Source organism: Antedon bifida, chromosome 5 (assembly GCF_963402885.1).
Source record: "Antedon bifida chromosome 5, ecAntBifi1.1, whole genome shotgun sequence".
Lineage (NCBI taxonomy): Eukaryota > Metazoa > Echinodermata > Crinoidea > Comatulida > Antedonidae > Antedon > Antedon bifida.
The window spans coordinates 6856992-6880674 of NC_136230.1; the positions used below are offsets into that span (position 1 = coordinate 6856992).

The window sequence follows — 23683 nt, forward strand, 5'->3', positions numbered from 1 at the left end:
TATAATTGAATACAAATTGAGAACCCAATAGATATATTTTCAGTACTACAGTAAAGTATATGAAAGGTTACATTAAACAATACATTGTTATATTTAAAAAGGCAAAAAAGTTTCATTATTATTCTAAAAAAAATCTGATAAAAAGTTTTAATTTTCTACTGAATATTATAGTATTCCATTACTTCAACTAACTTTAGCTCATGATGATATCTCCCCTTTTGTTGAAAAAAATAATGTCCCTATAAAACATGACTTGATGACACAGGAACGTACTTCCAACTAATTACCCTGCAAGTTTCTAATTGCTATATATAATGACACGCATCAATATTCAATGAACTACTACACCAGGAACTACTTTGTACAAATTTAAACTAAACAATGCTCGATACTTCCCCATTGTTGATAAATTTACATAGCTACGTTCTGGATGGTTTACGCAGTTGTACGTTGGAAAAAGTTCTGGCAAATCTTCTGTACTTATATGTGGAGTAAATTGTTTCTCAAGTTTAAAATTGAACTTAATATGCGTTCGACAAAATTGAAGATCTAAGGACGACGGACTTGCAATAAAAATTTCTTTTACGTACGGTTCATAACTTTCCACTTCTTCGTAAAGTTTTTCTACAATGTTATGCATAGTCATACGGTCTGTGCCTGCTAGGTCGTAAACAGTTACAATGTTCGGAAGTCTTTTGCCGTTGGCTTGGTTTAGTTCGCTTAAATTTGGTTCTTTATACGCTAGTAGGTGTTCTGGCGGCATATAAGTGTGGTAAAATACAATATGATAATGCACGGGATTGTAATGCACATCTGGTTTAGTAACCGCGTGACTAAGATGTCCTAAGCACGGTATCAATCCACCCTGATGTAGAACTCCGAAGATCACGCACGCTAAAAGATTCCACACAATCCAGGGCATGTTTGGCTCCAGAGAATTCGATGACATGACATATCCCGAATATAACATAACGAGTGGAACCAAAAGAGGAATAAGGAATCTCGATTCTTGATGAGGAAAAAATGAAAGAAGGAGTAACGGAGTAAAGAAACTCAATTGAAAGAAACTTCTAACAGTTGGTAACAAGTTATTACCCCATCCGGATTCACCGCCCAGAAATATCGCGACGATTTCGGAAGCGAAACAAACCATGAGCGGGAGGAACAGTAACGGGGCATTTACTAATAAGTGCGTGATATGTGGGTGTATGCCATGCTCTTCGAGATTTGAACTATCTAAATTATACTGAAGAAAATTCAATGGTGTAATTGTCAAATTCTGCATAAAATTTGTGCTCAGAAAGTCAACAAGACTATGCATGCAGCAAATAGATGATGTATCAAGTGATTCGTAATACCGCGAGTCGACGACAACAAAAATGATGATGCTCATAAAAGTGCCTGGAAGCAGTTGAACACCGTTTGAGAAAACGTTTGTAAGAATACTTGATTTACTGTTAGATGTATTGATTGAAAGCCAGAAAAGCATGGGAACAAGTGCAAAGAAAACAAATGTCGGTCGGTTAAAAAATCCAGCAATCAGAACAGCAGCAATTTGCATAGATTTACCACCGCTATCATTTGATACCATTGTTTCATCATCATCATCTTCTATTTGATTTGTCCTTTGTTTTTTACGCTTTTCACTGCTATCCTCCTTACCCGCTTTTTCTCCAGTTGCAAAATATGTTTTTCTTGCGTCTATTACTAACATCAGAAGTATAGAAAACAAAACTGCTTCAATGCTGTTTGACAATGTGCGTGTGTAGAATACTAAGGTCACAAATGAACTTGCAAAAATAGTCAAACATGCTGCGGAGTTAAAATTCAGGATTTTACACATTTTATAAATGGAATAATCCATTGTAAGTGACAGGAATACCATTACAAGCCTTGGTAAAGTCACTAGCATAGCTGATGTCATGTTAAGGATGTCTTGTTCGTTTAGGAATTTCAAAATCTTGAAAGCTAGTCCACTTGTTAAGTAGGGGAGCACTGCTGAACGGCATGGAAATGAAGTGTTGAACTCCCATGGCTTTTGTACTTTGTAGCCTAATATATCTCCTGTAAAAATAAATAGAAACTGGTTAAATCTGCAATAATTTTAAACTATTTTACAATACCACATTAATTTTAGAGCAAAAAAAAGTAACTGGCAATTCCGTACAATATTTTTAAGTCTGAGTCTCACCTGCCATTGGTTCAGGATTTTGAAAGAACTCATCTGGATGAATGTAACCAGTTTGCAGCAGAATACACCAAAGAATTCTGATGGTTACCAAAGCATACCAGGTCCGATAATCACCCATCATTTCCTGATTAAAATAGAAAATTATTACGTTAATTAATTATAGTTAGGCTAACAGTAGTGCGATGATGAGCACTCTTAGTCTTTCTGACTTTGCAACTAAAAATGTTAACTGTAAAATGCTAATAATACTACACAAGACAGTTTAGTAGATTATGGTCTAGAGCCTTTATAATCTAGGCCTAGACTAGCACTACAGCAGCAGCAGTCCACTGCTGGTTGGGTGGGTTGGTAGGCTAGCTGCAGGCCTAGCCCGCCTAGCTAGGCCTACTTTACAGCCTCCTACTACTACGCTGGCCTAGGCCTACTACAGGTTTCGCCATACTTACTATGGATAGTATACAGGCTTATCAATAAAGTTATTAAATATGTAATGCTATTACTTTACAGTATTTATTATTACCGAAATCCAATCTTATTTACGGACGCGACGATGCCACGACGGCCGGAAAAAAGGGAGAGAGGGAGAAAAACATGTTGTTTTATGAGCGCGCCGCCAGTGACTGGACAATAATTTCGTTCGTGAAAAGGCGCGAAACTAAAAAAGGTAAACAAAAACAAGGCAGTGAAGTGTTGAGTGTAACATCGATCACAAACAGTAGTAATGATTGCTTAATATTATTCTTTGAATTAATTTACTGTTTCTAGCTTTTGTTGGTTTGAAGATTTCATAGAGTTGATAGTTTACTACCTTCCTTGTCAGGCTACCATGGCGAATTCTCCATCCATATATTTATTTGTTTTGGCCTTTTATTTTTAGCTAGGCCGCCCTCTAGCTAGGCCTATGCAGCCCGGCCCCAGGGAGTTATGTAAATACTACTACTCTAGGCCCACTGGTACTAGGTCTAGAGGCTAGCTTAGAATAGAAGGCATCTACTCTATAGCGCCGACAGTCATGGGAGTACTACTGCACAATCTATCCATCATCAATCATCATACTATCTGTAATTTCGCACCTAGGCCTAATAATTGTCTTAACTTGAAATTGCTCGGCGGCATAAAAACATCATTTATATTCATTATACAGTATAATAATATGAAATATTTTTTTTACAGGACAAGAAGTAATAATTAAGTACAATGGAACCATCAACATCAACCAATAATTGCGATGAGCACAGTTCTGTTACCATCCATGATTTATCTGAAAAAGATGAGAACCACGAACTACAGGAGGACGACACCTACTCAGAAGACGATGCATTCATTCCAGTTACTCTCTGTCCAAAAACACCGGATTCGAAAGCATTTGACAAACTTCACGATCTATTCGAAAAGCAATGCAGCTCGACCCCCCTCGCAACACCGAGAACCCCACGTCTGGGTAAAATATCAGAAGAAGATTTAAGCATTGTTTCAAGTTTATCGACCGGAGAATTCAGTGAAAATCCATCGGTGTCAAAATCCGAGAAGAAAAGTCGTTTTCATGTCATACTTGCATTGGCAGTGCTCATGTTTATGATCGGTTTTGGGTGTGGGTTTTATCTGTCTTTTCCAATTAAAGAAGTCAATCAGGAAATAAAGGAGATAATGATACAGACGGCAGTTTCTAATGGAGATGTACTGCTTCAGGGTGGCGTTACTAGTACAGTTGTACAGGAACGATCTTATACTTTAGGAGAATCGGCAACAGTTTCTAATGGAGATGATGTACCGTTTCAGGGTGGTGTTACTAGTACAGCTGTACAGGAACAATCTTATACTTTGGGAGATGTAACTGAATCGGCAACAGTTCTAATGGAGATATATTGTTTCACGGTGGCGTTACTAGTACAACTGAACAGAAACAATCTTATACTTTAAAAGATGTAACTGAATTGGCTACAGTTTCTATTGGAGATGATGTATTGTTTCAGGGTGGCGTTACTAGTACAACTGAACAGAAACAATCTTATACTTATACTGAATCGGCAACAGAAGATGTCACTTTAAACGGATAAACTTTTGAACATTTATATCAGTATGTTTCTTATTCACTAAAAAATGGTACCAGCACATGTTGGTTTCTTGATGAAATCGTGCAATTTTACAATTTCTGCTTGACTTCTTGTACTGAATATTAGAGACATTACAGTGACGTGTGTATTTTATTTCTACTTATAAATAGCCTTGCAATTATTTTTAACCACATGACGGTGGTGAATAATTTTATTAAGTTATTGTTCTATTGTATACTAGTACTACAGTGTTAATATTTTCAAAATAAATGATAAAAGATCAAACAGCTGTAATAAGTATTGTGCACGGCTCAGCAGGTTTCACTTTTAACATAGGTCCTTCACTTCAAGCAATCGAACAACAGGACACTGAGCTTGCCTTGCCAAGATAGCAACTCGTAACAGTCATTTGAGCTTAAGTCTGGCTGCGACAAATATCAACAGTACTATGTACATATTCTCGACTACTGAGCGCAGTGTCTGTTTAGAGGTGTGGAACTGATCGTGTCGCAGCCACAGATAAACCATTTGATCTGTAGAGCTCAGCATCCTGTTATTAGATTCACTTCTTCAGTATAAACCTGAAAAAAGGGTATCCTCGCTTGGCCTGGCAATTTTGTAAAAAATTGTCATGCTTAGTACACACTACTGTATCTTAAGCTCTTTCTACACTATCAAACTTTAGGTGACATGTGAAAATGTGATGTGCCCATATATGTACTGTACACGATGTCATATCACTACCATATTTGGGCACATCACATTTTTTGTCAAACTAGTTTGACAGTGTAGAAAGAGCTTTACTGGTAATAATGTAGGAATAATGAATGATTGATGATAGAACTGAAATCCATCACAAAAAACATTATTCCAAATTTAATACAGTAGTGTGTAGTGAATACCACTACAGTGTACTGTACTATATTCATGATACTATACCATACGCGGTTACTTTCTTGTCAACAGGTGTATAGTGTGTGCTAGAAACTAACCCACTGCATTATGAAAGTATAGGTTCGAGTCACAGACTTCTTAGATAGACAAAACCATTCAATTTAAATGCCTTCAAACCAATAAAAATAATGGGTCTCCATATTAAATTGGCAATTTCATATTTAAACAAATAACAAAACTACAATTTGGTGAATATAAACATGTATTTATTAGTTGATTATTTTCACTTCCATACCACGAGAAAAAAAAAGGATTGAGTCATTTAGCCGATTTACAGTACTTTTATACACAATGATCACCATGACAACAAACACATCTGACCAATCAGAGTTCATGGTAAATTACATGTCTGCTGCCACCAAGTGGTGAAAATTTGAACTACAACAGAAGCTATCTTTATTCAAGGAAAGCTATGATTCTCAAAAACGCTATTTTTTCATTATACAGAATAATTTGACCCATAATATGGAAATAAGCATATACCCATTTTAAAACACTAAATATCTTGAAAGAAAAACATTGAAAAAGATGTATACAAAGTAAATGAAAATATAAAGCAGTTATATCCCCAAAAAAGATTATCTACAGAGTTCTCAAAAGCAGAAACATATTTACATATAATTTTAATGTTGCTTTTGCTCAAACAGCTTTATTAGAGACATACATTCATTTAAAATTAATAACTTTTGCAGAAACACAAAATTGTAAATGATAAAATACACATTAAAAAGGCATTTTAGTAAAACATTTATAGTAACACTTTTGATTAAAACAATGCATTTATTTAACAAGTATCTTTTAAAAATCGTGATAAAACATCGCGTTCTGTTTCAGTAGGATTGTACAATTAGATTTTCATATTGTCCAGAAATGCGCTTTTAAGTTTTTGTGTCTACATAATATAGTCTATTACAATACCTGCCTATGTCTATTTTAGTCCTATTTAATTTTTTAGTAGGATGTACACCTATAGAGGGCTCACTTTGACTTGAGCGTAACACTGATATCCGGGTAAATTGTTTGCAGCAGATACAAAAACTACATTTCCAGGTAATATTTGCATTGTACAATGTAAATCTAAAATTTATACAATAAAACAAAACTCAATTAAAATAACTATAACAAAAAAAACGGGTGCAAAAATAAATTGTAAATATCATTTAGGTATTAGTTTTATATATTTACAATTTTGTCATATTAACATGACAGTTGATATTAATATAATCAACACTATAATTATGTACACGAAAATAATAACATTAAAACAATAAGATCATTCTTATATTACTCGACGACATCCTCACAACCTAATCTAGATAATAATATTAAACAATATAAGTCTTGAATTTACAATACACTCTAAGTCACCTCTTCATCTACAAATAACTTGTTTCAAGTATTTCTTTTTTCTAATTTCTCAAGATCGATAAAATTTCATTAGATATGTAAAAATCTTTATTAAAATAATAACAATCAGTATTGTAATAATAATTGAAAATAAAAGCATGCCTGTCCCAATAAATGAATCTTCTACATATACAATTAAATAATTATAACACAAAAAAAAAAACTATAAATAGAAAAATGGCAAAAAGATTTCTGAGCTGCTCAACCAGCTGAATTATGGGATTTACCAACTGATATATTGTCATAGCAACCGATCTCCTTGATTCTTGTCAACTCTCGTTAAAATTAAATTACATATTAATAATTCCCATATACATAATCATACACATTGAATCAAGTAGACAGCTTTAAAATTATTACATTAGCAGAAAATGTATAGAATAAAGGGGTTTCCCCTTCCCTCTTCTGTTGTCTAGTTTCTACATTCAGACATGGTGCAGACATAGCGCTTAAAACATGACAAATCCAGATATACAGCTTTTCAATTTGTTTACGTATGTAACCATAGCAATAGACCATGTTTATAATGTCCAGCCTTCCCACAATGCAATTAAAAGGTTTTGTACGATTGATCTTGGCAGTAATTTGCTGTGCAATGCATAAATGTTAAGTTTGCGTGTGTATATTCACCATGCTTCAGATAGTCTATTGAAAGTTTGGCATGATAAATTTGCATGACTTCACTAAATTTCTTAAAATGTATCAAATAATTATTTCCAATATGGTTATTTCTGTAGGGATCTATGGCTGAAGAGTTGATCACTGCCTATCATAATAATATATCCAAATTTGAAGCAAGATTTTCAAGTCTCCATTCAGTTAACCATTTATGATGTCAGGTATAAATCACCAACACATTATCTCTTTACATTGTAAACACTGCCCTCTTGTGATGACATTCTTCGTTTACGATTCGATACATAGTGAACAATTATTACAGAATCAATTTTGTTTATGTTTCTTCGAGTATTTTGCATTTTTTGCATTTGGTACTGGGAATTCTGCAAATTCATGTGTGCATCTATGCTGCTATTCTTTTTTACTTTTCTAATACATGTTCTGCAAATAATCTTTATAACTGTACAAACATACTTCGCAGCAGAAAACTGCCAATTTCCTTTAAAAAACCTCGTTCTTCACTGAACTTGTCTTGATATAAAATAGAACACCAAACATTAAAATTGCCAATCGTAATCCTCCAATCACCGTCGTCCTTATCAAATTATTCAAAAGATGAGTTGAAATAACTGGCCAATCACCCATCACTATTGCCTCTCAAATACATCCTATCCACACTGCATCCTGGTACTTGATATGCCAATTCTGTATGTGTCTATACGTAAACGTATTAAAGTTTTTCCTTGGCTGGTACCCAGATGGCTGGGCCTGCGTTTTCCTGTATCACTGCTTTTACCTCTTGGTAAATATCCTGGATTGTATCGCCTTGAACAACAGCTGTAAAGAAAAAAAATGTTTTGTTAATTTCTGTCATGTTAAAAAGAAAACCGTGTGTCACTTTTAATTTGCTAGCATGGGGATACCAAAAAACAATGTGGTCTTGATTCCACGTGATGGAAAAATATACTTGTACTGCAGAACACATATCAACAGGATCTGATGTCACATAGAAAACAAAATATGTAAGTGTGTAATCGGAACTGGTGGTCGTTTCAATCCATGGCAGTTTTGAAAGCTTCCTGAGCACAATGTGTTCAAGAACAGTGCAGTATAGTATGGTCCTATGCAATTATACCAATGGCACACATTTCTGGGTGTATTTAGGATTTGTTAATAGGGACTGCACTAACATAAAAATATAATATTAATATTATCAAAAATCCTGGATCCAATTAGCTTACCTGTAAAGTACTCTGCAAATTCCTGTTCTAGTTTGAGAGCGCGATCATAGGTTTTTCTAGCTTGGTCTTCTGTCATCCGCTTATTCATTTCCAATATTGATTCCACTGATTTAGGTTTTATGAATATTGCGATTGGATGTAATGACGCTACTTGTAATCGTTTGATGGCGTTACCACTCACATCTAAGATACAATGCTTACCCTGGAATGGGAGAATAGTTTAAAATCAATAATTATCATTTAGTTTAATTTTACACTACATAAATTACCAAAACATAATGCCAGTTAACAAAGCACCCAACATGGTGTTCTAAAAAACTCCAGTCCTCTTGATATAATTGGGGTATAGCTTTAGTATACAACATACAAGAAAATAAATTTTCTTTGTAAAAAAAAAGAAATGTCTGTATATATTTAGGAATATAAAATCATTGGCGAGGGTGTAATTCAAAACAAAGGAAAACAAAATAACATTTTTTTTCTCCCTATAAAGTTTGTAATAACCTTTAACATCAAGAAAAAAGAATCTTTATTTGTGACTCTTTAATACAGATTTGAATTTAACAAAAGTCTTGAAGCGCTGTGAAAACAAGTGAAGATGTTCAAAGAAAAGGAGTGGAACTCTGTGGCAACATCAGAGTTTTGGGATATGCTCTTGTCAATAACCAGGATTCAAACTAATGAAATGCAATTCTCACCTTCTCTGCGACCTCTCGTACGGACTCTACACTTGTACCATACAGGTTTTCATTATATTGTCCAGCCTCAATAAATAGATGATCTTGAATGTCTTTTTCCATTTGCTCTCTGGATTCAACAAAATGATAATCACGGGAATCTACTTCGTAAGGCCTCCGCTGCCTTGTCGTGTCTAACATAAAAAATTTAAAATTTGCTATTATCAGTTAAAAATTAAATATAGAGCATTCTTAGACAGAGAGAGATTCAAACCCGGGCTAGATAGAGAATTACCTGTTACGCCACAAAGTACAAGCATCATACTCTTTAATTAAGGTGTATAATTGAGATGTATGAATCCCAGGCTAGTGACCTGGCTGTGGGTTTGAGTTCATCCCATCTCTTTGTCTTATAGGTTAAGCCTCCCATTTCAATTTGTTTAAAATAGGGAAAATAGAATAGAAATACTAACGTGGTATGCAGCTTCCAAATCGGTCTGGCATTTCAGAGATGAGGTCATCGTTAATGCGATCTTTACTAGGTCCAAGGATAATACAAGGTCGTGCATAGTTGACTGAAAAAGAGGGAAAATAAAAATAAATGCAAAGTTTCTCAACCTACATGTTTGGGATTGTATGGATTGGAAGGTTAGCTGAAACAGATCCCATGAACTTATTGAAGAGGACGTAATCCACATTTTTTTAGTTTCCAGTGTGCGATAAAATATTTACATTTATTAAAAAACGTTTTATTTTTAATAAAATTATGTGAATACTTACTTTCTTGTTGTACCACTGCCTCATATGACAGAATCTGTTCCTCTGTTGATAAAAAAGAAAAACAGTCAAACAAAAACATTTTTGGATAGAGGTACTGTACAAAAGAAAAAAAAAACAACTTTCTATTAATCTATATGTAAAACCCTTTTTTAATTATCAAATATGTTATACTCAAAACTTGCTGAATATGTCTTTATGAAATAAATTTTACATTGGGTGTTTTTCGTTTTTCCTACACCCATACCATTATCATTGTTATTATATACACTAAAGATACTCAACATCAACAACAGTGTAAAATTCATACATGCAATGCACTAAAAATACCATGCACGTAACATTTCAACAAACAACAAAATGTAAATGACAAGATCCAAGATAGCAACTTACGATGGTTACTTTCACTGTCACTTGCATTAGACGTAAATTCTGTGAAAGGACAAAAACACAATAGGGTACAGAGTTAGTCCAAGAGGATGGGGGAGAACGGTACTACTACTTCTACTACAAGTTCACTTTAGCACCCAAATTAGTCTGACGTGAGAGGGAAGAGAACAACATTGGTACTCTTCTATACACATTGTCAACAATCAATCATTTCATTGTGACAGGGAACAATATTGTTACTGCTACCAAATATATATATACATTATTATTGTCAACAATCATTTAATATATTGTGACAAGGGACAACACTGGTACTTCTACTACAAACTCAACAAATTCACTTTTAGCAGATTAGTCCAATGGTATAAAACAAAGAACACAAACGATGTTGATATTAAAATATTCAATATTTAACAAAGTTCACATTAGTTAAACTATAAGCAATGCTACTTGTACTACTATACCCATTAAAAAAATAATTGTTTTGAAATCACAAAAATGAATAATATTTCTACTTCTTTATAGTTCAAAATAGGCACTTCTAAGGTACTGTACACTAGTCAACTCTTTATATCAAACAAGCGAAAGCTTTTTATTTGGTCTTTTTGTCAAATAAGTTTTGACAATAAAGAGATATGTACTGAACTCCTAACACTAGTACCTTCTTCTACATACGGTATTCTAAAATATTTTTGTTTTTTCAGCCTAAACGAGCAAGAAAAAAACACTACAAACAAAATTAATAATACTTATGCTACAAAATCTTACCCTACCCCACATATATCAACTGAACCAATCTACTACCAATACCAAACTTTATTTTAAAACACCATAATCAACAACCACCACCTAATTTAATATTTTTTTAAACCAAAACTAGTAGGTTAACTTTAATTTTTAAAAGTTACATATTGTAACATATTTAGTAAGCATTGCTGATGTTTGAATAAAATGTATTTAATAATCTTAATTGTTCTCAGTTCAAATTACTATTTCATATAAAAATATAATTGTAATTAAATGGCTTATTTCTTTCAGTTCTATAGCAGTCCTGAAGTATTTCAAAAATTAAATCCAAATAAATTAACATACTTTTATTAATAATAATGTGAAATACAGTTATAAAAACGGAAGGTGGCAAAATCTTGGTTGGATATTAAATATTAAAATAATATATAAGGCAGGTTTGAAATAAAGGTAGGTGAAAAGGTTACTAAACTTTGCCCACTACCGCCCACTACAAATCTAATTTTAGTTTTGGGTTTTGAAAATAAATAAATAAAAAAAAAAAAAAAGGAAATCTACAGTATCAATGCTTACCTAGTAACATAAAATGACCTGATAATTAAATAAATATTAGTAAAAATTTTAAAAATTAAATATTTATCAAATGCAGGATTTCATGCGGTTATATTTTATTCATGAACAAAATAAATTTGTTCTGCCTTGAAATTATATAGTGTACCACCAGTATGACGCAATTCCTACAAAAATTGTAAATGTTACTATGGAACTGAGCAACAATATTTGTCAAATATAATTCTAAAGTAAATAGATATAACATGTGTATTTTTAATTTACTTTTTTCACCATTAATTTTTAAATTAAAAGGAACATTTAGATTTAAATGTTAAAATTATCATACTGAACAGACTAGACTAAGGTTACTACAAAAATCATATTCATTAGAAATACTTATATTTAATAAAGATTGAGAATGTCAAAGATATTGTTTCTTGAATTATCATCCAGGGGATTCAATAGATTTGTTTAGTAAAGTCAATTGATATATGTAATGGTTCCTTAGACACATAATGTAAAGCTAGTCTCCATCCATAAGACAAATACTTAGTGATCTCATGTGAAACCAATTGCCTGTCTATGGCTGTTCATATCATTATGTGGAAATAGCTACTATTACTTATTGATATTTGATTATGACATATTATTGATATTATGTCCAAAAATACCAATGGAGTATGATACTTTCTGGTCAAATATACATTATAAGCACACTGGTATTAAATATATTGCGAGGACCAAAAAAATATAATATTAAGTAATAACAATTATGTAAACAATTTGGATATAATTATCAGATTAGAATTATTTTATTTTATTGTTTGCTACCTACAGTAGACCCTTTTCTTTTTGAAAAAATGCTTATTCAAATGGAAAACATGAACATGAAAAATAAAGATAAATAAAATCAAACTTTTAATAGCCCATTTTGCTAAATTTAACCTAAACACATTGACTCTTAATAATAGGCTTCCATTTTTCTTTATAATTTTTTCTCTCTTTAAAACAACCATTATTTATGATTTTTGATGGGGAAAAAAAACAAACTTATTTGCTTATTATGTTTACAGACTGTAAAACAAAAAAATATGAAAAACTGATCACAATGCAGATCACATTACGTGATCATCAACCTCATGTCATAATCAACAGGCTCATGCTTGAGTTATTGTTATTCTCGATAAATTCAAAATATATATTAAACTGTACACTTACGTTCTGCGTCACTTGTGTCCAGATCGCTATCTTTTCCTTTCCTAAATTTCGAGAAAATTCCTTTTTTCTTTCCATCTCGTTGAAGTGAATTCTGAAGAATACAACATGAAACCATTTAAACAGTATAAATTAATATTTTTGTAACATTAATGTTATTAATTAGGAGTGGAGCTGTAGCTTGGTGTTTAACATGCTTTCCTTCCAATCCAAATGTATAGGATTTAATCTCAATTTAATTTCAGTCTCAATTGCACCTACCCTACTATCATTCATAAGGCCTCCTTGACTACCCTGACCAAATTTCACATTTTTCAGCCTCGATCTTTCTCTTTTTTCAACTCTACAAAAATGAAATAATGAATAATTATTATGTATTATTATAATCAACACTTTTTGAACTCCTGTATGAAATAATAAATAGGTTAAAGCTCTGTGTACACTATCAAACTTTATGAAAAAAAATGTGATGTGCCCATATATGGACATGATGATGTCATATCACTACTATATTTAGGAATATCACTACCATATTTGAGCACATCACGCTTTTTTTGTCGAACTAGTTAATGTAGACAGAGTTTTATAAGATATTGTTTTATGTTCTTTCTTGTACATTAAGGCCCTGGCAGTATACCAAGTTAATTAACTTAAAGATGCTTCGTGTCCAAAAACATTTGTATAAGCCATTGTAGTTTTTAAGTACAGTATGTTTGGTGGAGTCAGTGACACCTCTCCAGGCCTTGGCCTTTAAGTCTTTTTTGACTGCTTGTAATTAGACATAAATAAGATAAAATAGTACAGTACTGTATTTTCAAACCTAACAAAGAAAATAAAAATAGAACAAGGAACTTGAAGTAACTGTTTAGTATGTATACCTTAATTGTTTCTAAAACTAATTGTACTGGTATAAACAAGACAATACATTGATGTTTTAATGTTTGCTATTAAATCTATTTTTGTATCAATGAAAAACGCAACAATACTATTCAACCATTCATCAAAGATGTAACAGACTTTGTTGTTATGAACCAGACAAAAGATGATATATTACAATTAGCTTGTGTAGTATTTCCTTTTAATATTATAATTTTTAAAAATACAGTAAAATTCTTTGAAAATTGGCTGCCTAGCAAAATTGAAGGATATTCTAAAGCTCTGTCCACACTAGGAAACTGTAAGTGACAAAAAAATGTGATGTGCCCATATATGGACATGTCATATCACTACCATATTTGGGCATATCACCACCATATTTGGGCACATCACACTAGTTTTATAGTGTAGACAAAGCCTTTACAAACAAAGTCTGAGCCAAAAATATTCTTGTATACTTTGATGCCTTTAGAGCAATACCCCATACAGTTTGCTGGAATCATAAAGCTCTGTCTACACTATCAAAATAAATGGGTACATCACATGTAGTTTGATAGTGTAGCTTAAGATCCAGGTAGATTTTTTGTATGTTCTTGCATAATTCAACACAAGCTCACACATACCTCTTTTTACTTGGAATAATGCCAACTTCTGGATCTACTCCTGTTGCCGTGAGACGACAAGCTTGCCACCATTCATCATCACTGGCATTTATTACATATAAAATATCTCCAAATTTAAAACTTAATCCCCGACTTGGTAGACCACTATCTTTCAGCATGTCATAATCAAACATTGCCCTAAAAAAATAAGAATATTAGAAATAAATATGCTTTACAATTTATTTGTTAACCTGCTTAAGTATTTTTGTAAAAAATAAATATACCGTATATCCTCTGGTATAATCCCACCCACCTAGAACTTTTGGGGTATGGAAAGGGAAAGCCTGGCTCAGGAAAAAAAATGATTGGTAAGCATTTCTTGTAAAAACTCATCTGAACTGGCTAGAGAGAGGCTTACATCCAGATCAAAAGCCAATACTGGGACTATACCCAGGGATATGAAGTAGGGGGTGGTGTTAGAATGAAAGTGGGATTATACCAGAGGATATACAGTAAATAATTATGTGGGTTTTTTTTTAACGGTACAGCGTCAACATCAGCCCAACTGCAAAGTGACATTGAATGATTTTAAAGCATTTAGCATACATCACAGCATAGGCTACTTACCTGACGTAGAGGGATTTCTTTGGTGATGTTTTGAGACTCCCAGTGGGATTAGAGCTGTTCATCATTTGTTCTCGAAGATCGTGGATCTTGGCCTCAAAACGATTATATTCTATCAATGAAAAAATTAATATTAAGAAGAATAAAAATGGGTTTCATGTAAAACAAAGAGATCTAGTCAATAAGACTACTTTGACATAAATATAATATATATATATATATAATATTTTATTGATACTGCATGCCACTCAGTCCAGTAATGATGATGATGGTAACTAAGCTTATATTTTTCACCCAGACAAAGGCCTTGTAGCCTCTAGTCCCACCCCTCTATGAGTCTCTATCTTCTATTCTCTGCCAGCCTTAACTCTTTATAAACCAACAAAGCTACCGTGTTCATTTAAAAATTGATTTATTATTTATTTTTGTTGCTTCGGTTACTATTACTGTATACACTGAAACACACGTTTATTAAACAAACCTATTAAAAAACTTGCTGTGTTGTTTAATATAATTAATAGTACAAGCAATGTTATTGTTGTACATTAATACATTAGGATAGCTATGATAAATATAATACTGATAATTTCAAAAGGTATCTTCGGCTAGTTTAAAGACCATTGACAATTTACCGGATATGACAACTGGAAGCAATAGGAAATACAGGAAAACGTAGGCCATATAAACCTCAATTGGTTATATAGTGATCAAGGTCCCTGTCCCAGGAAACTGGTGTGGTTAAGATACAAACAAAATATTTGTTAAGCCTAGATGAAAGATGACTAAATGTGGCCATTAAATATATGCACAACTTGTGTTTAATATTTTTATTTTAGTATTTTGTTTGGCTAGAATATTGAGGATTCTTCCTACAACTTAATAAGTACTATATGCTGCCAAATAAAATTAAACCCGATTAAGACCTTGTGACGTAAGAAAGAAGGCCCGAGAATCACTATACACTGTCCAAAAACACAACACAAAATGTGCTGTTCAACGGCACTAGTATCGGTAATGCTAATTTAAGATGAAATAGAGTAACAAATTTCGGGTCAGTGCTAAAGGCCAACTCAGCCAGCATCGTACGACGAGGCCCGCCAAACGTCTTGACTCGTCGATGCTGTCCGAGTTGAATCCTGACAAGGTAAGTCGTCTTAAGATAACGTCGGGAGTAGTTTTTAGGTCGTCGTCATGTTTAATTTTCTCCCGACGAGACGACTCGTCGGGCCTCGTCATACGTCATACAATAAACAAACAGCATTTTGACATATGTTTAGGCTTAATGTTCACAACTTGGCCTGTACACCTTTCAGTTCTAATGCCCCTCTGCCCATTACTTTACAAATAACCCATGCTCGTTTTAGCATACCTTCAGGCTTGTACTGGGCTAGAATGGTGACCGTTTGTCCTGCACCTTTTAGCGCCAATGCAGCATCTTCATGCGTTGCTCTCGATAAATCTTTACCATTCACCTGTAAAACATAATTAGTTCTGAAAATTAGATTTCAGGAATAAAAGACAAAAAGAAACAAAAAAAAAATCATTTTATTTACAAAACAGCAAATAAATTGTTAAACAGCCAAAAAAAAAAATATTTATAAATAAAAAAAATATGAACCACAACTATAATATAGTTGTGGTTCACATAATATGCTATATAGGCCTATATAAATATCGTTTTCATAGTGCAATTGGGACTGGACAGTTTTAGAGGCGCTTGCCACCTGTTAGTCCTGTCCTTCACTAATGTGTATATTGTCTATTTTTTTCTGTATATGCAGCATTTTTAGTGAGAAGTTGAATAAATAAATTGACAGTTATACATAGTGCACTGTTGTAAAAGCAAGGCCATGACAGTACTTGAGTTGCAAGAACCAAGTTACAGTCACTTGTTAGACTGTAAACACTGGTTGTAGGATCACTTCCTAAAGGCCTTGGTATAAAGTATATACTATTATCTTTAGACATGAGAATATTGACATTGGGATCACATCCTGTTACTGAATTGTAGTGTAAAATGGTTTTAGTTACAAATGTAAATTTATGGAATTGCAGTTTGGCTGCTACCAGGCTTGCCTATCAATCCCTGGGTCTTTAATTCTAGTCATAGGAATTTTCTCAAGATACTTTATAGGTTTTACTTAGTTTTTTAGGTAATTCTTTAGGTTTTATACCAGACTATATTACAGGCATTTAAATAAACAATTATTAAACTACTACTACTACTATAAAGTAAACAATACAAATATACTGTTTGTATGTTACAGGCATTATACCACAAGTTCATTATAGTACCAACATACTGTACCCCTTAATACAAATTGTGTATATCTATACACTGTCACTGTCATCCTCTCCTCTACCTAGGGTGGTGCAACTATTGCTCTATGAAACACTTTGATCATCCCTATATTTACTATCGGAGTGTATAAAACATTCAGGGACCACTCCTATTTAAGATACTTTGTAGTGTCCAGAGCAGTACATTTGATAAAGAGTTCTATTTACATACAATTAATATGAAATGACATAGTATTAGTAGATGAGCTAATGAACAAGTATACAAAATCAATATACAGCCAAAGTTGTAATCTCTAAATTTCCACAAATCCTATTTTCTAGGAATCGACTGTACTATCCGATGCCTACTATGTATGTAGGGCACTCTGGTCTATTTTATTTGAAGGGTGCCTTATAAATATCATATTTTTACTACAACTTACTTACCTTTAGGCCTATGAACAATGTACTAACTACGAGACCTTACAAATACTGTACATAGTCTACTAGACAAGAAATCACTGGCAAGGGAAGAATTTCATCACCATTGGACTACATCAACAATGAATTTACACGCATGACCAAATTTCTTTTATTGTGTAAATATTCACTATATCTTTGACTTTGCAGTTTGTTGAATGAAACGAAAAGAAATAGGTACTTGTTATTAATCCTATTGTACATGTTTATAGTACATGGAATTTACCATTGATGTTTTAATATGCTGTACCATGAAAGTCATTTTTGCATATAGTAGAACGCCTATTAAGGGGTCACATTAGGACCCAACAGTGTTCCTTTTATAGGGGTATTTATTACATGAATATAGGAGTTGGTTGTAATTTAAAAAATATATTTATCTTCCTTCATTTTACAAGGAATCCTCCTCCCTATTATGAATAAGGATGTCCCTAAGGAGTGGTTCTACAATTTACTGTAAATATGTATATACAGCATTACATTGTAGGAGTCAATGGTTCAACCACCAGCAAATCCAATAAGTAAAACACACTAATTATAAAATATATTCAAATTGTTATAAATTCAACCACCAAAGAATTAGGTCAATTATGACCAACAAACGTGGTAAACACTCACAATCAAATGGAGACTAACTGTTGAGCTTAGAGTTTGATCTGTGGTTTATAATACAGATTAAATGGAAGATAACTTTATATGTCAATAGAAGCGTAGGCTGATGCAGTCTGGGAGGTGTAAAACATGTTAATGTAACAGACATAGTACGACTTTAGTCTGTGAGAGGCACGAAAATTGTAATTTATTAAGTATGCAAGTAGAAGTTGAATAAAATTAAGTATAAATTGAAAAACATGTTTTCTTTTTTTCTTTTTTTATTTTGGAAAATTGCAACATAAAGTTGAATTGAAAAAAAAAGAAAATGTTTTTAAAAACTTCATAGAGGATTTCAGTCTCAGATGCAACATTATATGCACATATTTAAAGTAGTTAATGAATAGTATTATTGAATATGAATTGAAAAAAAAACCACATTGTTTACATCTGATTTTCTAAAAACAACAGTAATTTTGCTTGCATTCCTAACTGTTCTGTTAGTACAGTACATACTGTATAATTTCAACTACAGAATTTCAAAATAAGCAATTTAATTAATTTGAAATATTATGTATTGTATTTGTACAGCAATTTAAGTTTGAGTTGAATCTCAAAATGACATGGCCATTATTATGCCCATTGTTCAATGTAACATACGCATGGCTGAATACAATACACTAATTGTACTATAATTAATTATATTGTCACACTTTCCATGACAATCACAGTTATGCAAAAATAGTTCCTTTGAATTGAAATTTGATGATCATCAGGTCTGGAAAAATAAATGAATTATGTCGGCCTTCAAACAATACGACATCAAATATAAATTGACATCTTGTTGTTTGAAATAATATGTAAACACTATTACACGTCTTGTGATCACAATTTTGTCCAATCAAATGACTGGAATTTATTTAGGTTAATAATAATAATAATGGTAGTCTTATATAGTGGCCAATACAATAATGTTATTGTTAGTAATTAATAATACTAATAATGTATAATACTAATAACTTATCAATAATGCTGCACAGTTACAATCGATTAAGAATTAGAAATCAACAAGAATATTGTTTCTCCAACAACGTACATTAAAAGTACAGGTAGTGTCGTGAGAGATATGATAATTATCTGTATGACTAATTACTAATTAGGATAGGATAACAAACTATTGTATTTCATTGTCATCATTGTAAGTCGTAAAACAAATTAGACCGTGACTGAACAAATTGAATACAATACGTACAGCACAATATCCTGGTGTAGGTATTGTACAGATAAAACATATATGGTATCTATGATGGGTAAAGACTTTCTGCATGACACAAACAATCTTCCTTTGATTTGATTTGATCACTTTATTTCAGAATAAATATTCCAAATCCAAAGGCAAATTACTGAAAAAATGACAATGCTGTGGGTATCAGTGGCTGGATCTCAATGGAGATACAAAAAAAAAGCGAAAAGCTAAATCAAAACGATAAGTAAAACAGCCAGAAAAGTTAGCAGAGCCACTAGTCCTTCATCAGTGCATAAATAAATATATAAATATTCCATATATACTGTACAACAAAAAATAATACAAACCAGAAAATCAAACTAAAATAGGATTTTTCCCACTTAGTGTAGAGATTTGATTATCGTAACAAATAGTTCGTAGTACACCTAACAAGATCATTTTCACTATTCAAAACTCTTATTCTAAAGCCATCGACGCATTTGCGTACATGCACGTAGAAAGAGGGAATTCTCCTCATGGCAAATATGTTTACTAGCACTCCAAAATTACAATTAGTTTCCTTTGGCATCCAAGCTGCAGTACATTCATTGAAGATTTCCCCAAAGGAAAAGGGAACACTATCAATGTGCACTACAGTAGTGACTCAACATAAATATGGGCCGGGGAAGGGGGGGGGGGGAAGAATCCATGCGACATTCTATGTGGAAGTTCTAAAGCCTTGTCTACGCTATCAAACTTTATGACAAAAAAATGTGATGTGCCCATATATTGACATGATGTCATATCACTACCATATTTGGGCATATCACTACCATATTTGGGCATAGCACTACCATATTTGGGCACATCACTACCATATTTGGGCATATCACTACAATATTTGGGCACACCACACTTTTTTTGTAAAACTAGTTTGATAGTGTAGAGACAGAGCTTAAGAAAATTATTCTACTGCAGTTATTGCAGTAACTACATTTTGCAATAATATTTAGCAAACTATTTCTGGGTTTGATTATTGTAGTGACTGCCTCAAAAACTTGAAACTAAATTGAAACGAAAATCAAATAATATATACAGCATAAAAATGTAATTTTTTGCTGCAACTTTGACATATCATACAGTAACACAATTGTATGAAAGTGTGGGCTTATAGATTAACCCATCTTTAATTTTTAAGGTAAAATAAATGTTCAATTTTCTCAAAAACACAGACTCATGGAATATAAAAGGAGATATGGTATTTCAATTATGGCATATAGCTTCAAATGTTGGACATTAATTAAAATGTAATCCATTTTGTATCCTAATTGAAAACCGGAAAAACGATACATGATGAAAATCGGCAGTTATCTATCTTATATCAAGTCAAAGCATCAACTGAAAATGTCACTAATGACATGTACCATCCATCTAGTTTCAAAAAGTTCAGTATGAACGAATAGCAGATTACATGATTAATATATATATATTACTGTCTTGTTAATAAGTCGGTCATGCATGCTTACTTGATATGTTGTTGCATTTACAAACGTGGTCTAAACAGGCAATAAAATTGGCGCTCGATTTAACCGTGATTTCACAGTTCAATTTGAAACTATTCTTCTTCCCACCGAAAAATGCTTAAAGCTCTGTCTACACTATCAAACTAGTTTGACAAAAAAAAATGTGATGTGCCCAAATATGGTAGTGATATGCTTAAATATGGTAGTGATATGACATCATCATGTCCATCACATTTTTCCTTCAAAGTTTGGTGGTGTAAACATAGCTTTAGAGTATTATCAAACTAATATGAGAGTTCAAGGATGCAGTACACACTATAATACTATACAGAGATCCAGATGAACCTTTTCAATAAACTATACATACAATACTAAAGTATACCCGGCCTCGGTTTACCAAATTCACAACTCCATTAAAAATAAAAATGCCCAAAAATAATGTCTACATTATTCATGAATGTGCCAACTCTCCTAATACCTGATATGTTTGTGCTGACCCAACATATTTTAGAAAGTCCATTTCTCGACAAAGCTTTTTAAGAATTAAGAATGTTTAGCATTTCTTGATTTCTGCGTTTGAGAGAAAGTTTTGACAATAATACAATTGTTTCAAATTGTGTACATTACATTTTGTGCAATTTCAGGATCATATAACATCTACTTTGTTGTTTCTTGTTTGTACACATATGTTGATTTGGGTCGAAAATAAATTGAATTGAATTTTACAAGACGTAATCAAAACTTACCGCTAATAATTGATCTCCTCTGCGAAGCTCTCCACTCAAATCAGCAACTCCTCCGGCAAGGATGAACGATATAAATATCCCTTCACCATCTTCTCCACCGACAATATTGAACCCAAGACCCGTCGAGCCCTTAGTTAACACAACTTTTCTTGGTTCCCTGAAAGAATACGTCAGAGTATTACAATTTATACATACAATGTAAGTACAATCCGCAAATGTACCATTTATTCAAATAGATGCCCTGCTTTAAATAAATACACGCAACAAATGAATGCCGTCCATGGAACAAAATAAGCACCACACCTTAAATAAACAAGGGATTAACAGTGTTTGACAATAATGTACTGACTGCATAATGTAAGCCCACCTGAGGATACATGTACTACAATCACAAGCCCAGGTAAAAATCTACTGCTATAGCAACTAGCCTAGTAGTCTCTTTATAAATATTAAATGAATATACACGCACAACTCATCAATAAGTTTTGTAATGACTTAATTTAATTAATTTTTTTTTGTAATCACCAATTTCGATATAAACACCACAATTGCTAGTTTTACTACCTGATATTATAATTCAGGTTTGCGTTGGTTAGCAACCACGAGTGACCGATCATGCATATCCCGTCAGAGCCTGATGATCCAGGGATTGAAATTACCCAAGACATTTATGAGAAAGATGTTTTGCAGATATTGAAACAGATATGATGAAAGAACATCAGTTGGATGATGAATACAAGATGTACTCAACCAAATCACAAAAATTATAATATTCAAGGTTTAGGATTTTAATTGAGTTAAATAAAACAAAATCAACTAGAAGAATTAGCTAAACAGATAGTAGAACTAACATTAAGGGGATGCCTTCGGTACCAAACAAATGATCACACTGAGCTTGGATTCTGGTCCGGTTCAGGATAAAAAAAAATCGTAAATAGGTGTACATTTTTAGAATAGATTCGTTCACAACTAGTTACGTATTCTGAATTCCGTACATATGTGTGATAGAAAGAATAACATAGCTGCCCGTAGTCTTCTCTGGTTACCAGACCGAATCCGGGCTCAGTGTGAACGTAGCTTAATAGGATAAATAGGATGTTGCCATAGTGTTTGTTATAAAACTAAATGAAATGTTGATAAACTGAGTTGGCTTTATATATTTGTAATAACGTTAGATTGATTCAATTATCGCTGTCTGGGCTCAACATTCTTTAGATGGTCTGTGTTATGGTAGTTTGTTTGCCGTTTTGACGTTTGGGCAACATCTGGATTTATCCTTTAAGTCTGGTAACGAGAGAAGACTCCAGGCAGCTATGTTGTTCTTTCTATCAAAGATGGTCAGACATTGTATTGGATGGTGTAGATATTAGGTGAATGAGATATGATCGGAAGGTTTGAATTTTATACAAATGAATTATTGGTAGATATATATTATGTATTTTTGGCAGGTTTGGCTTTCCATATTCCAATTTTAAGCAATATAAACTATCATTTATAAAAGAAAAGTATAGAAAACTTACCTTGGAAAATCGACATCATCTGGAAGGTACATCTTGGGGGTACTTGTTGTATTATTATACGTCTGTGGCTCCTGCTTGTGTACTGTACTATACATGCTTTCCTGGCCCTGTACTGCTGGTGACTGCATTGGACTCTGATGATAATCTGTGGATCGAAAGGTCAACAACTTCAATGAATGCTTTTACGAGTATAAGTTAATACCTCCAGTCTTATCTAATTAAATATTAACTTTATACAGTTTTGGGCTAGGTTACTACTGTTACCTTTTATAGCATATGTGTGATTCTACAGTAAGTTAGTACTGTATTTAACTGAATATTTACAGTAGTCTGGTCATATTTTGTTATCAGAAAAATATCTACCAATGAATGTAATTTATGCTATGATCCCTC

The 23683-nt window shown here is 32.8% G+C and overlaps 3 protein-coding genes across 9 annotated transcripts in view; 1 reads left to right on the plus strand and 2 right to left on the minus strand.

Moving 5' to 3' along the window:
• Positions 1-10: 10 nt before the first annotated feature.
• LOC144843539 (GPI alpha-1,2-mannosyltransferase 4-like) lies at positions 11-2770 on the minus strand. Of its 3 annotated transcripts, none has more exons than XM_078700343.1 (3): positions 2712-2770; positions 2192-2315; positions 11-2064 (listed from the first exon to the last, which is right to left on the minus strand). In XM_078700343.1, the coding sequence occupies exons 2-3, from the start codon at positions 2310-2312 to the stop codon at positions 332-334; spliced, it is 1854 nt and encodes a 617-aa protein (XP_078556469.1). In that variant the 5' UTR covers positions 2313-2315; positions 2712-2770; the 3' UTR covers positions 11-331. The 3 variants fall into 3 exon arrangements, with proteins under 3 accessions (XP_078556469.1, XP_078556468.1, XP_078556470.1); XM_078700342.1 differs by having other exon boundaries at positions 2697-2746; XM_078700344.1 differs by having other exon boundaries at positions 2638-2742.
• A 393-nt stretch (positions 2771-3163) lies between these two features.
• On the plus strand, positions 3164-4518 carry LOC144842575 (uncharacterized). The gene is made up of 3 exons (XM_078699029.1): positions 3164-3252; positions 3365-3991; positions 4093-4518. The coding sequence occupies exons 2-3, from the start codon at positions 3389-3391 to the stop codon at positions 4246-4248; spliced, it is 759 nt and encodes a 252-aa protein (XP_078555155.1). The 5' UTR covers positions 3164-3252; positions 3365-3388; the 3' UTR covers positions 4249-4518.
• Positions 4519-5383: 865 nt separating this feature from the next.
• The window catches only part of LOC144842931 (disks large homolog 4-like), a 107044-nt gene continuing 88744 nt past the window's right edge, over positions 5384-23683 (minus strand). For 4 of the 5 annotated variants that reach the window (XM_078699540.1, XM_078699543.1, XM_078699542.1 and 1 more), the window contains 13 exons: positions 23291-23435; positions 21771-21927; positions 16295-16397; positions 14929-15037; positions 14323-14499; positions 13085-13166; positions 12827-12917; positions 10313-10351; positions 9923-9964; positions 9616-9717; positions 9164-9336; positions 8466-8667; positions 5384-8061 (listed from right to left, as the gene is read on the minus strand). In XM_078699540.1, coding sequence (XP_078555666.1) covers positions 7955-8061; positions 8466-8667; positions 9164-9336; positions 9616-9717; positions 9923-9964; positions 10313-10351; positions 12827-12917; positions 13085-13166; positions 14323-14499; positions 14929-15037; positions 16295-16397; positions 21771-21927; positions 23291-23435 — 1529 coding nt within the window. In that variant the 3' untranslated portion in view covers positions 5384-7954. The remainder of the gene's footprint in view (positions 8062-8465; positions 8668-9163; positions 9337-9615; positions 9718-9922; positions 9965-10312; positions 10352-12826; positions 12918-13084; positions 13167-14322; positions 14500-14928; positions 15038-16294; positions 16398-21770; positions 21928-23290; positions 23436-23683) is intronic. The other variant, XM_078699541.1, reaches the window with a different exon arrangement.

Coding starts and splice junctions, on each gene's coding strand:
- LOC144843539 (XM_078700343.1), bottom strand. CDS start 2,312: ATGATGGGTGATTATCGGACCTGGTATGCTTTGGTAACCATCAGAATT. Junction 2,065..2,191: donor AAATCCTGAACCAATGGCAG/GTGAGACTCAGA, acceptor TTATTTTTACAG/GAGATATATTAGGCTACAAA.
- LOC144842575 (XM_078699029.1), top strand. CDS start 3,389: ATGGAACCATCAACATCAACCAATAATTGCGATGAGCACAGTTCTGTT. Junction 3,992..4,092: donor GTGGTGTTACTAGTACAGCT/GTACAGGAACAA, acceptor ACAACTGAACAG/AAACAATCTTATACTTTAAA.